The 14,338-nt window shown below is 36.4% G+C and overlaps 2 protein-coding genes, 1 long non-coding RNA gene and 1 pseudogene across 3 annotated transcripts; all 4 read left to right on the top strand.

Moving 5' to 3' along the window:
• The first annotated feature begins 1,450 nt into the window (after positions 1 to 1,450).
• Positions 1,451 to 2,913, top strand: LOC147934652 (uncharacterized). Its single transcript, XM_087472723.1, has 4 exons — positions 1,451 to 1,634; positions 1,869 to 2,068; positions 2,162 to 2,311; positions 2,416 to 2,913. The coding sequence occupies exons 1-4, from the start codon at positions 1,451 to 1,453 to the stop codon at positions 2,911 to 2,913; spliced, it is 1,032 nt and encodes a 343-aa protein (XP_087328849.1).
• Positions 2,914 to 4,745: 1,832 nt separating this feature from the next.
• On the top strand, positions 4,746 to 6,503 carry LOC147934651 (uncharacterized). Its single transcript, XR_015570476.1, has 2 exons — positions 4,746 to 5,627; positions 6,437 to 6,503. It is a non-coding gene; the product is annotated as an uncharacterized LOC147934651 (long non-coding RNA).
• Positions 6,504 to 11,002: 4,499 nt separating this feature from the next.
• LOC147934650 (uncharacterized) lies at positions 11,003 to 12,220 on the top strand (annotated as a pseudogene).
• Positions 12,221 to 12,355: 135 nt separating this feature from the next.
• On the top strand, positions 12,356 to 13,368 carry LOC147934649 (uncharacterized). Its single transcript, XM_087472722.1, has 2 exons — positions 12,356 to 12,460; positions 12,715 to 13,368. The coding sequence occupies exons 1-2, from the start codon at positions 12,356 to 12,358 to the stop codon at positions 13,366 to 13,368; spliced, it is 759 nt and encodes a 252-aa protein (XP_087328848.1).
• Positions 13,369 to 14,338: the final 970 nt, after the last annotated feature.

Here is a 14,338-nt window from a genome sequence, read left to right as displayed (position 1 = left end):
GCCAAAATGCTGCAATTGTGGCACGTTTGTTCATCTCTTGAACAAATGTTCAAATCCTCTGATGAAGAAGAAATTTGTGGAGGCAAAGGATGCAGGCTTTGTTCCCGAAGGGATAGCTATCTCCAAAACCAAGATATCCCTAGGAGTGGGAGTGTCGCAGGCAGAGGTGGGTGAGTCTAGTTCTGGGAAGCTATGTCAAGAAAATGCCTCTATATCACAAAGAAAGCTAAAGGGAGGAGTAGAAGCTCTCCACCAGTTAGGAAAGATAAGATTGTGGGACATCCAAGGGATATGGAGATGTCAACAAATTATGGATTCAGAAAAGTAAGGAGAAGGCATTGAAACAAACTCAGAAGGAGGAAAGTGAAGTTTGAGGAAAACCAAAGGAGAATGAATGGATTCTAGTGGGCTCTAAAGGTAAAGGGAAGTAAGAGGAAATGATCAAGGCTCCCATAGGTTGTGAAGGGGGTAACAAACCTTGGAAGCCAGCCATTAGGAAACCAATGCTAGGAGTAGGAAGTGTAAGAAAGCTAGCCAAATTGGAGTCAAAAGCAGGGTTTGTAAAGAAAACTCCAAGGCGGTACCCTCCTAGTTCAGGGGAGAGTGATCGGAAAGAGAAGTTTTTGTCAGAGAGGAAGTCTACCTCTGATTGCTCAAATGTACAGGGTATTCAAGTTGGTCTCTCAGCTAAGCCTGCTACTCTTTGAGAGAGCATATTTTTTGGTCGTTGTAATGAAAGTTTTTATTGGAATATTTGGGGCTTAAATAGCCTTTCTAGACATAGGTTTTTAAGGGAATGGATGATTAAGAATAAGCCGGTAGTAGGCAGCGTTTTGGAGACCCATATTGCGGAAGAGAATGCAGGGCAGGTTTTTCAGGCTTCCTTCCCAGGTTGGAGAGGTAAATTCAATTATGAGAAGGTGGAAAATGGCAGAATCTGTGTAGTCTGAGATCCAGCAGTCTCAGTCATTTTTAAAATAAAATCTACTCAGTTAATGTTATGTGGATTTTTTGATCCACAAACATGAGAAAGTTTCTCTGTTGCTTTTGTGTATGCGCCGAATACGCAGATAGAACGGAGGGAGTTGTGGAGAGAGATATCTGAGATTGTGCGAGTTCTCCAGCTACGCTACGAATGTGCCTTTGGTGATAATGGGGGATTTCAATCAGATCTTGTCAGCAAGTGATCATATCTCTGTCTTGCCTCATTTGTTACCTTTGACAGGGATGAATGAATTTCAGGATTGGTTAGATGATAATGAATTATCGGACATGCCTAGTCGAGGAGTGTTTTTCACATGGTTGAATGGGAGACAGGAGAATCTAGTTATTTGCAAGTTGGATAGAGTGCTAATGAATGATCAGTGGGGAGTAGAGTTTCCTGAAGCTTTAGGTCTTTGAACCTCTTGGGGATTCTGATCACTCGCCTAGTTTGGTGCAGACCTCCTCAATGGTTGAGCACAGGAAGAAGAGATTCATGTATTACTCCTTTCTATCCATCCAACCCAGATACAAAAAGATTATCGAAGAAGCTTGGAAGCAGGAAGTTGAGGTTGGTTCTAAGTTGTATACTTTGGGACAGAGGTTGAAGATCATAAGAGCGAAGTGCAGAAAGTTGAATAGGGAGGGATTCGGTAATATTCAACACATAACTAAACAAGCTCTGGAAGGTTTGGAATAGGTTCTGGGAGCTCTCTTGAACTCGCCTTCGGATTTACTCTTTAGACAAGATTTTATGGCGAGGAAAACATGGAGGTTATTTGCAAATGCTCAGGAGTCCTTTTACATACATAAATCAAGAATAAGATGGTAGAAGGATGGAGATGCCAATACCACCTTCTTTCATAAGGTTGTGGTGGCTAATCAAGGGAGGAACTGTATCAAACACTTGAGAGGTGCAAATGAAGAGCTCATTCACAATAAGGATCAGATAAAAGACATGTTGGTATCCTATTATCAGATCCTACTCGGTACAACCAATAGTGTCGTAACGCCCATGTCCACTGAGGAGATAGCGGATCTAACAACTTTCAAATGTGATCAGCCTCTTGCGACACGACTGATCAAGGTGCCCTTAGAGGCGGACTTTAGAAGAGTGGTAATAACAATGCCAAAAAGTAAAGTTCTAAACCCTGGTGGGTTCCCTGTAGAGTTTGTTTAGGAAGCTTGGGATGTGGTAGGCATGGACATAGTGGAGGCTGTTCAGGATTTTTTTTTTATCTCTGGGGTTATGCCAAGATTTGTGAATGTGACAGCAATTACTCTAATACCTAAAGTAACAGGAGCAGACAAGCTAACTCAATTTAGACCGGTATCCTGCTGTACAGTGTATAAAATCATCGCCAAATTGTTAAAGTAGAAACTCAAGCGGTTTGTTTCGGATACGGTACAAGGGAATCAAGTGGGTTCATTTAGGGACGACAACTATGCGAAAATGTCCTTTTTGCCAGTGAGCTGGTTACAAATTTCCATGTACCATGCAACATTACTAGAGGATGCCTCCAGGTGGATCTAGCAAAGGCATATGATAACTTGGACTGGCAATTTCTTATTAACGCCTTACATGCTCTCAATCTGCCAGATCAATTCATATCTTGGCTTCAAACCTGCTTTACTACTCCTTCGTTTGGCATAACTGTAGATGGGGAGCTGGTGGGTTACTTTCAAGGAAAGAAGGGGCTCAGACAAGGAGATCCAATCTCGTCCCTCCTCTTCGTAATTGCAATGGATGTTCTGTCTAAGAAATTAGACAGAAGATCACTCGGAAATCGATTTGGAGCCCATCCGTTATACACAGCACCATATTATACACAGCTCAGCTTTGCGGATGATGTCTTGATCTTCTTTGATGGAGAGGACCATTCACTTCAAGGAATTTTGGAAATCTTGGAAGAGTTTAAGAGAAAAAACTAATCTCTTTTTGGATGGGGAAATTTTCACAACACCCGAGAGATGGTGACCAGACAGGGCATCACTCAAGGATCTCTACCGGTAAGGTATCTTGGGATCCTTTTAACCTCTAGAAAGATGAGAAGACAAGACTATCAACCTCTTCTCTATCGAATAAGAAGTAGATTCTCGGCTTGGACTGTCAGGAAATTATCTTTTGCGGGGAGATTTCAGCTTATACATTCGGTTATTTACTCGACAATGACCTTCTGGGCGTCCATATTCTTGCTTCCTAAGAACTGTATTGAGGAGATTGAAAGGATGTGCAATGCGTTCCTATGTAAAAATGTTTCAGGTTCGGCAAGAGGAGCTAAAGTCAGCTGGGAAACAGTTTGTACCGGTAAAGAGAGTGGCGGTTTGGATTTGAAAAAGCTTCTACCGTGGAACGTGGTTCTCAGCCTGAAGCTCATTTTGGTTAATCTTCTCCGCAGGGGGATCTTTGTGGGTTTCCTCGGTGAGGCGAAATCTATTAGGACAACAAAATTTCTGGGAAATGGAGATAGGAAACTCTGGAAGCTGGATATGGAAAAGCATATGCAAGCTGAGAAACTCTGGCCAGACCCTTCGTTGTTTGCAAGGTGGGGACTAGGATAACTTGCAACTTTTGGAGTGATAATTGGACAGATTTGGTTAGTCTGCTGGAAATAACTCAAGGTAGAGGACCGATTGTGACAGGACTGCATCAAAATGCAATGGGGGCTGAGGCTCTAAGGGACGGTCAGTGGTGGATTTCTAGTATTATGAGTAGAAATCCGGTAATTCAGCTGGTGAAGCAGTGTCTACCTTTGCCATCGGTGGTCAATCTGAATGTCGACGGAGAGGATGACTTATTCCTATGGAAAGTAGGTTAGTGGGAGCCATTAATTCAGTTTTCACCGACTATCACTTGGGAACATCTTAATCCCCAAGTAGCGACGAGGAACTGGTATGAAGCGGTGTGGTTCAAGGAGAGGATCCCCAAGCATGCGTTTAAAACTTGGTTAGTGGCACTTAATAGATTGAGCACAAGGGACATGATGTTAAATTGGGGTTTATCTATCCCCTCGCAATGTTTGTTGTGTGCCAACCATGATGAGTCAAGACAGCATCTGTTTTTTTTTACTGTGATTATGCGGGGGAAGTGTGGCAATATTTTTACTCGCGAGCTAGGGTTACTCCTCCCATTTTGTTCCAAGAAGCTTTGGTGTGGGTAAATCGTCTCGTAAGGAACAGGAATGTGACAACAATCTTCAGGCTAGTTTTTCAAGCTTCAATCTACCTTATTTGGAAAGAGAGAAACTCCTGTAGTGCAAACATCAACCTCTAGGCTGACAGCAAGCTTGATTGCAGAAATCAAGACTATCCTTTGCAGTCGGCTTGAATTTTTCTCAAGAATCCAAAGCACAAGATAGGCTCGGGCTCGGACACAGGAAGACTCACTGCTGATTACATGGTTTCGTTGGTTTCAGAACTAATGTCCTCAAAATGTGTAAAATATTTATGTATGGTTTGCTGTATGTTTGTCTCTTGCAGGTTTCATTTGTAAACGATATACCATGTTATGGTTTAATGAATGAAAACAAAGGTTTTTTAAAATAATAATAATAATAATAATAATAATTCATTTTAAATATTAACATAATAATATAGTATTAGATATTCCCTGTTTGAAAACGCGGCCGCCGAAAAAAGTTCTTGTATATACATGTTTGAGTTATAGTACAAAGAATGAGTATACGTATGTCATTTGGAGATTGCAACCTCCATGTTAAATTTTCAGTTCGGATTGAAAACATTTAATCCAAATAGGGGAATACTTTTTTTTTTTTCATAACTGTTTTATTTATGATATAAAGCCAAGTGAATCAAACCAATATTACAAGCAAAAACGAAAGTCAATGGCCCAATACTACAAACAACCCAAAATAAAAAAGTTTCAAATACAAGCCCACATGCCCAAATAAAAAACCTTTCCTTGAAGACTGAACAGAAGCATCCAGTCACAATACATGTGGCAAAGGATAGACAAGATAGATGACACGTGTGAAGTCGAAGAAGCTGTAGTCTCCGATCACCGACATCGAAAAGTATCGCCAGAAAACTTCAAATTCGGCCGAAAACGCCGAGAAGCTACAGGAAATTCTCGATCTGCACCCACAAAACAAGGCGAGTTCCAATTTGCTGAGAATATGACTCCACCTAAAGCAAAACTTCTTAATCTTCTTCTTCAATCAATAGGTTTTCAATCTTCAAGAAAGTAGATCTGCACCATAAACTTTTAAACCCAAGGATCTGCAACTAAATGAGAAGAAAGATATCCAAATTGATAACAACAACTCATGATTCGCAGAGATAAACCCAAAAAAAACACATAAAAAAAAAAAAAAAACCTAAATCAAAACCATCCACCGTAGCTGAAAGAGCCAACAATACTGGAAGAGAGCCGACCACCAGTGTGAACGACACCACCTATGTCAGAAACAAAGTCGGCCGAAGATGCTAATGAAGCCATCTACGCCAGAAGCAAGGCCAGCCGAAAATGCTAACAAAGCCATCTACGCCGGAAGCAAAGCCAATCTACACCGCTGAGAGAGTCGGTGCAGCTAGACGAGAAACCCACTTTAAACGAGACAGAATTCACCGAAAAAGACTTTTTTACATTAGATTTAACATGAACGGAAAAGTTTTCTTTCTCTCTGGTTTGGGTCCCCTTATTGATATAACTGGAGATTTGGGGCCAAGAACTTCGGGTTTGCCAATCACAGCAGTCGTTGCTGGTGCAGTACGCAATGGACAGTGGTGGATTTCGACAAGTAGGAGTAGAAGTCCTATTATCCAATGCTTGCGGCAGTGCTTGCCGGAGTCTTCTTTGGTGGATTCCTCAGCGATTGATGATAGATTTCTCTGGAAAGTTGGGAACTCCTTGCCAACACCAAAATTCTCAGCTTCTGCTACATGGCATTATTTACACCCTTCAAGTCAACAGGTTGATTGGCATCAAGGTGTTTGGTTTAAAGGTAGAATTCCTAAGCATGCCTACTCTAGCGACATTTGGTCCTTCTTCACATCTCGAGCTAATGTCTCCCCTCCACCTTTGTTGGAGACCAGCATTAGATGGATTAAGGACTCTTGTAGTAATGGAAATGTGGCCATCATTTTAAAGTTAGCTTATCAGGCTTCTATCTATGCCATTTGGAAAGAAAGAAACTGTAGGCTTCATACTCAGATTGCTAGGCCTCACAGTGCTGTGATCCTCGACATCCAAAACACCATTCGTCTCAGGTTGGATCCTTTGTCTAGAGCTTAAAGAGTGGATTCTCCTTCTCTGCCCTATTTGGTTACTTGGTTTGGTCTGTTTCAACCGTAACGTTCATGTTTGCTCTCTCAGCTTTTGTAACAAGAAAGGTTTGTTCTTCTGATTTGGTAATTGGTCCTGTAAGAACTTTTGGTTTGTAATGTTACTTTAATGAAAATTTAAATTGAAAAAAAAAAAAAAAAAAAAAAAAAGAAAGATGAAAGAGAGAGAAGAGAGAGAAAAAAAACCTTTTTACATTAGATTTACGTTTTTCCCGAATAGGGGAATACTTAGACAGCTAAATTTCTTGTATATACATGTTTAAGTTATAGTACAAAGGATGAGTATACGTATATCAAACCTCCATGCTAAATTTTCAATTCCGATTGAATACATTTAATCTATATTTTCTTACAACCGGAAAATGTAGTTTAGACAAATCCCTTTTGGACATATATATCAAAATATTTTACTATTCAACTATAATTAAAAATTTTAATATGATGATTGAGTTTTAGTATGCTAATTGCTAAATGTAATTTATGTTACGTAGGTTGAATTTGTATTTTGTAATGTGACGAAGATATAGTAACGTGTAAAATATTATAAATATCTTTAGTCTTTACATTTATATATACATTTTTTGAGACATTTATGAAATAAATCATATCTATTTACAAGCATGTCATTGACATTAAATATTAAATATTAATTTGGTAATTAATTTAAATAGTATCAAGGTTCCGATTTAAAAAAAGAAAATCCACGTAACCAAATTTCCAAAAATATCTGTCTAATAAATAATCGATTAATTGCTAAAAAATCAGCCAAGATATTTGATCTCAAAACATTGATTTCGGATTATTTCCCCCCTATAATATATGTTAACAATCAAATTAAAGAAACAAATTTAAATACCAAAAGATATCATATCCCGACCATATTCCTTAAAAACAGATTACAGTTATTTACTCCCTAATTAGTTACTAAATCAGATTTTTTTTTTGCTTGGAAAGGTTTGTTTCCTCAACATAATGTTCACCCTATAAATACTATACACCTAAACCTCCATTATATATCATCAATCATAATTACATAATCCTTAAAAACCCTTAAACACTTTTTCGTTCTTGATTTTTAGATCTGTCTCCAAATCTTGGAAATCTTTATAAGAAAAAAGATAATGATGGAGAAATAATCGAGTGGTTATTATACTTTTTTTTTTTGGTTAAAGAGCACTATCAAGATTTGGTAATATCATATACTTGGAATTTTAGAATATAGTTATTTTTTTTGTGATGGTTTTCATTTCAGTTCTCACATATAAGGTTTTCTTATACAGTTAAGTGATTAGTTTTTATTTTACTTTATCAAAAAAAAATTATTATTTATGTTCTGTTTAATGCTTTTAGTTTCACAAATAGTTTGGTTTGTATAAAGTATATCTTCACAAACATGAACAAGATGAATCAAAACAAAAATAGAGAAGTCTTAGTTTTCGTTTTTATACTTTTTTTTTTGTTTTTTCTTAATTCATGCAAATTATATTCAATTATTTTCTATTTTTTTGATATAACTATAATTCTTTATCTATATTAAAAATACATTTAAATTTTTTGATAATAAGAAACATATCTAACTAAAACAAATCGGTAGTTACACTTTACATCTTTTATGGTTATAATTTCTTAGTTTCCAAATTAGATGATTTATAACAAAATATAGTTAATGTGATAGCTAAAATCTCAAAATTAAAGCAAAATGGTAACATGATTATGAATATAATTATTTTAAGAAAACTCTATAAAACTCTAAATTGTTTCTTATAATTTTGTTTTAATGTCATATCTTCTTATAATACTCAATTCATATTTTTTTGTCTTTAATTATGTATGTATATTTTAGTATGTATGTATATATTAATGTGATATATTGGTGAAAAACGGATCAGCAACTATTGTAGTATGTATTTATATATTAATGTAATATATTGGTGAAAATCCAAAAATATCTGGTTATATAGATATAATTATTATATATAAAGTACCAAAATCATGAAAATAGTAATGAGTATTTTAGTTATTTTGTTTGATCTCACATGTCTCAAATAAGATATAGATTTTAATAAAACATTTAGTTGTAAAATTTGTATTTTTACTTGATAAAAATTTGAAAAATTGATTTGATAAAAAGTGATTTTCGGCCTTACATACTAGTTTTACTTTCACGATTTTCGTATGATGAGTTTTTGCGGATTAAAAATCTTTGAACATGTTGCGTGACCCGCTTAACATGGCGGGTTTGGACTATAGAACCAACACTAAAACTATTAGTTTATTTCATATATACTATAGATTTATAATCATAGTTTAGAAAATTAACTTATAAATTATTTAATATATGAACTACAAAATATTACACATACTATAACACATTCTTAATACTCCAAAAAAAAAATATACACATAAAAATATACAATAACATATCATATAGGCATATACCTCTTTTTAATTCTAGAGAACAGAACAAATCTATAATTTTATATTCTATCTAATAATAGATTTAATGTAATTAAGTTATAAACTTTATAAAAGTGTAAGAAGAAGAAAAAAATTTCTAAACAAAATTATAAATTAATTAGAAAAAGTTAATTAATTGAGAATTTGAAAACTAAATAAATTAAAAATTATTATTTCAAATACAATAATTTATAATTTAGTCCCGCGATACACCGCGGGTGAAATCCTAGTATTAAAGTATTTTTCTGAGAAATCTTGTGACCCATTTTTAAAATAACATTATTTGAAGTTTTTTCTGTCAAATTCTTATTTTAAAAATTCTGTAGAAAAAACAATACAGTTTAGTAAAAAAAAATTCTTGTCGCATTCAAATATCAAGTCGAAATTAAAAAAAAAAAAAAAACCCTCGCAAGAGGCAATAAAAAAGACAAAAATACACTAAAGTTATAAATAATAAGTCAATCTGTACTAGTATTTTTGCATCAGTTTTTGCTCAAAAATTGGTTTTGGAAAGTTTTTACATTTAATGCATTGATTTTAATATTAGTTACCAAAAATTTCAAAATTAACTATAAGTAAGATTTAGAAAAATAAGGAAATCTTTCTACCTCATTCAAATATAAATATATAATTCCTTTTCATTTTTATTTGAATTTATTTTTAAATTATATTAAATTATTCTATAATACATTTAGTTAATAAAAATTGTAAGTTTTTCCTGCATAAGAGGTAATACAAATTTTTTAAAATGGACTTATATTACTCAATTTACTGGTACAATATCCCACATTGGGTAAAAAAGTTGGGCAATGGTTCAGAGTCATAATATAAAAGAGACCAAAATGATTCATAATACAAAAGCTTGATTTATCAGGCATTCAAACTTAAAAAACTTTTATATTTGGTTTATTCCGGTTCTTTATTTAAAAGATTTTTTAAAAAGTTAAATATTATAAATATTTATATTTTATAAAAAATATAAATATTTATATTTTTTAGAAAGTTAAACTTTATAAAATGTTAAAAATATTAATAATATTTAAACATTTATGAAGTTTCAAATTTATAAAGTTTAAATATTATATATATTTCATCTTTTAAAAAAGTTAGAAGACCTTTAAAATATTAATAATATATTTAAACTTTTACGAAACTTCAAATATGAGAAATACTCGACCGTTTTAAGAATTCCAAATATTATAAAAATATAAACTTTATAAAAAGTGACAATCTTATAAAATGTAAATGGTTACAATCTTAAGAAATAACATATCAACTCAATCTAATATTTATAATACAAAACAATAAATATTAAAAATTAAAATGATATAGTGCGAATTAAAATATCTCAGGACGTAGTTCTATAGCAGGACGGGTTTGTCGATATTTATATAAATTTAAAATATCATTAATTTGGTGTTACACTGGTACAACATCATTTCATTATTTTGTTAACACTATCGGTATCAGAGAATAGACATATCTAATTAAATTGATTAAATAAATATTATGTAAAAAATAAATTATATTGCGGTTTAAACTTTAAACTATAAATTAACAATTATTATATAATTATAACATATTTAACCAATAAATATAATTTATAATTTAAATGTTTTAGTTATAAATAATTTACCCTGCGGTATACCGCGGGTCCTAATTTAGTGATATAGTATAACAAACCTAATATCTTTCCTTAATCCACACACATATCAGATCTCTATATATATCATGTAAATGTTACGTACGTTATAACTCAATTCGCATATTAACAATAATAAGACATTTGGTTTTTGTTATCAGACCAAATGTTCTCTTAATATAAACCTGTTTTTTTTTTCCTTTCTTTTTGAAGTTAAACTGTATAGCACTATTTACAGTATCACTAAAATACCAAACTTTTAAATTACATGGTATTTCCACACATTAGCAAAACTATGTTGTTATTTACATATTAATCTCTTTGAAATAATAAAATGTTTTGATTTCGCATTCCTAAATTCTGCTGATGAATTTGTTTAATGTATATGATGGACACATGTGCTCAACAACTCGAAGTGAGCAAATTACTTGTCTAGGCGTACGTCTAACCTAACCCAAAGTGTTCGTGTACTGTTTGTTGGGAATTTGGGAGCTTTCTTAGGCCAACGGCCAACCCATCTCTAATCTAATAGTGGGGTTTATTCACGTGAGTATTTGAGAATGAACAACTTATAAAAAACTCCGATAAGTGTAAAAAATGTCGACACAAGAGGCGATTATGATGGATGTCGGAGAGAAAGGACGGCCACCAGGAGATCCACCAGATGCTCTTGGGAGTTGGGTCCAAAAGGTAGTTGGAAGTGTTGGTGGAGGGATACAAACGTCGGAGAGCGTGTTGGATGACGATTTTGTGACGGCCCGTGTGAGGTTGGAATTTTCTAATGGTGAGGATGGCGAACCGGTAGTGACAATTGGGGATGAGATCCTGGATGCAATGAATGGGGTATGGAAAAGATGCATGTTTGTTAAAGTGCTGGGAAAGCCTATCCCTATTTTCGTTTTGCAAAGGAAACTGAGGGAATTATAGAAGCCAAAGGGGGTGATGAATGTCATGGATCTGCCTCGGCAGTTCTTCATGATTCGTTTTGAGTTGGAAGAAGAGTATTTAGCGGCGTTAACAGGTGGTCCATGGAGGATCTTTGGGAACTATTTGATGGTGCAAGACTGGTCTCTGAGCTTTGATCCTCTGAGAGATGATATTGTGACGACGCTGGTGTGGGTACGCCTGACGAATATCCCGTATAACTACTATCACCGATCGATACTTATGAGTATTGCTCGTGAGCTAGGGAAACCGTTGAGGGTGGATATGACTACTTTGTCGCTTGAGAGGGCAAGATTTGCCAGAATCTGTGTGGAGGTTAATCTATCACGACCATTGAAAGGGACGGTGTTGATTAACGGAGAACGTTACTTTGTCTCTTATGATGGATTGTCCAATATTTGTTCATCGTGTGGAATATACGGTCATTTGGTGCATGCGTGTCTTATGCGTAAGCCCGTGTGGAAGGGGACATGCTCAGTAGTCACACAGACTGACAGTTTTACGGAGGTCCAGCAACGAGGTTGGCGAACGGTTACGGGGGCAGGTCCGATGGTGTTCACTGCGGGTAAGATGAGTAGAGATCCGGAACAAAATCTGCGGGATATTACTAGAAGTCAAGATTTGGAAACATCTAATCGTTTTGGAAGGTTAGAAGATTTGCCAGTATCTCATGATTTAAGGGAGATCCCCAAAATTGCGGGAGGGAATAAGGATAATCAGATTCCCTCGAATCTTAGCTTAAATGTGGGTCGTGTGTCTCAAGAAAAAGAGACGAGAACTGATGGACCGTCATACAAGGGGAAAGGAAATAAGCATTTTGGGCCTACGAAGCCCGATATGAAGCAAGGACCCGAAAGTAATGGGCTGAAGCAAAAACAAATGTTTGTCTAGACGCCCAACAGAGGATTGGTTTTCGGACCAACCAAAGGGGAGGAATTGTTGTTCACGAGTGGCAAACGTTTGAGAGTGGAATCGAACTGTTTGGGTCGATCGGGAGGAGTGTTTTCAGGTAATAGTGAAGATCAAATGAGTGGGCAGGTTTCGAGCGGAGACACAATGCCTCCTGTGATTGTTCGATCTGATCAAGAGGAGGAAATGATCGGAGAGGATACAGAGCGGTGGATAGGGCCGGTGAGCGATGACGCTCGAGGGGGGGGGGGGGGAACACTGATACACTGCCCCAGTAGTTGTGAAGGTTTGTCTACAAATTCTAATGAATTGTCTATTATGGAACTGCCGGGGGGGGGGGGGGGGCGAATAAACCTGCTTTTCGAAGAGCAATTCGTTAGCTAATGAAGAAATTCAAAACGGATATCCTTACTTTATCTGAAACGCATGTTGGAGGAGAGAATGCTTGACGAATTTGTCGTGGCTTGGGATTTGAGAATTCTTTTCGGGTTGATGCTGTCGGGCAAAGTGGTGGTCTGTGGTTGCTTTGGCGGTCTGATATTGGTGAAGTTACAGTCATAGAGTCGTCTAAGCAGTATATAGTGGCAAAGGTACAAAATGGTACTGAATGTTTGAACTTGGTTGTTGTCTACGCGGCACCATCAGTCAGTAGGCGAGCAGGTTTATGGGATAAGTTGCAAGAGGTTATCGAAGCTTTAGAGGGTCCTATAGTGGTTGGTGGAGATTTCAACACTATAGTTCGTATGGATGAGAGGTCAGGAGGGCATGGAAGGTTATCTCCTGATTCTTTGGCCTTTGGGGATTGGATCCAGAGTCTATCGTTGATTGACATGGGTTTTCGAGGTAATAAATTTACTTGGCGGAGAGGGAGAACTGAGAATAATTTTATTGCTAAGAGACTGGATAGAGTCCTGTGTTGTGCTCATTCTAGATTGAAGTGGCAAGATGCTAGTGTGACACACCTACCTTTTTTGGCGTCAGATCATGCTCTGTTATATCTCCAACTATGTCCTGAAGTGGTGAGGGATGCTAGCCGACGACCATTTAGGTTTGAAGCGGCGTGGCTGAAGCATCCTAGTTTCAAAGAGCTTTTGGTTGCATCGTGGGATGTGCAACTCAAAACGCCATAGGCTTTGAAGGCATTAGAGGTCACACTTAAAAAATGGAATCGTGATGTGTTCGGAGATGTTCAGAAGAGGAAGGCACTGTTAATGAAAAAGATCAAAGTGATTCAAGATAGGTTGGAGGTCACGCAGATGGATGAAATGTTGCGTGAGGAAGAGCAGCTGTTGAAAGAGTTTGAAGAGGTTCTCGAACAAGAGGAGTTGATTTGGTTCCAAAAGTCTCGAGACAAGTGGATAGTGCATGGGGATAGAAATACAACTTATATTCACACTGCTACTTTTATACGAAGAAGGAGAAATGGTATAGATATGCTCAAGAATGAGAATAATGTTTGGATTTCGGGTACTTCAGAGCTTGAGGATATTGTTGTGGCTTACTTTCAGCGGTTGTATTCTATGAATGATGCTCCTACGGTGGTCGCTAGTCTACCACAAGATGGTTTTGTTGGTTTGACTAGAGTGGAGAAGGAGAGTCTGAATAAACCATTTTCTGAGTCTGAAGTGGAAGTAGCGACTCAAACCATGGGAGGATATAAGGGGCCAGGTCCGGATGGCTATCAGCCCATCTTCTTTCAAAGCTGTTGGGGAGAGGTTAGAGATTCAGTGGTGAAGTTTGCTTTGGAATTCTTTGCCATAGGACAGTTACCGCCTAATACGAATGATGCATTGGTCGTGCTGATACCAAAGGTTCCTAAGCTAGAAACAATTAACCAGTTTCGCCCCATTAGTCTATGTAATGTCTTGTTTAAGATTATCACAAAGACAATGGTGTTACGACTTAAGGGGGTGATCTCGAAGCTCATTGGTCCAGCCCAATCTAGCTTCATTCCGGGGAGGTTGAGTACTGATAACATTGTTTTGGTTCAGGAAGCGGTTCACTCGATGCGTAAAAAGAAAGGGCGTAAGGGTTGGATGCTTTTAAAGCTGGACTTGGAGAAAGCATACGATCGAATCAGGTGGGATTTTCTTGAGGATA

Source organism: Camelina sativa, chromosome 11 (assembly GCF_030686135.1).
Source record: "Camelina sativa cultivar CO46 ecotype springtype chromosome 11, ASM3068613v1".
NCBI lineage: Eukaryota > Viridiplantae > Streptophyta > Magnoliopsida > Brassicales > Brassicaceae > Camelina > Camelina sativa.
Note: the sequence above shows the minus strand (reverse complement) of the source record. Positions and strands in the feature narration are given on the sequence as shown.

Bases quoted from the DNA above. Each gene is read 5' to 3' on its own strand.
- LOC147934649 (XM_087472722.1), top strand. From the start codon at position 12,356: ATGAGTGGGCAGGTTTCGAGCGGAGACACAATGCCTCCTGTGATTGTT. The intron at 12,461-12,714 runs GTGAGCGATGAC...TTGGGATTTGAG, and splicing joins CAGAGCGGTGGATAGGGCCG to AATTCTTTTCGGGTTGATGC.
- LOC147934652 (XM_087472723.1), top strand. From the start codon at position 1,451: ATGGTTGAGCACAGGAAGAAGAGATTCATGTATTACTCCTTTCTATCC. The intron at 1,635-1,868 runs GTAATATTCAAC...TGGCTAATCAAG, and splicing joins GTTGAATAGGGAGGGATTCG to GGAGGAACTGTATCAAACAC. The intron at 2,312-2,415 runs GTATCCTGCTGT...GGGTTCATTTAG, and splicing joins AGCTAACTCAATTTAGACCG to GGACGACAACTATGCGAAAA.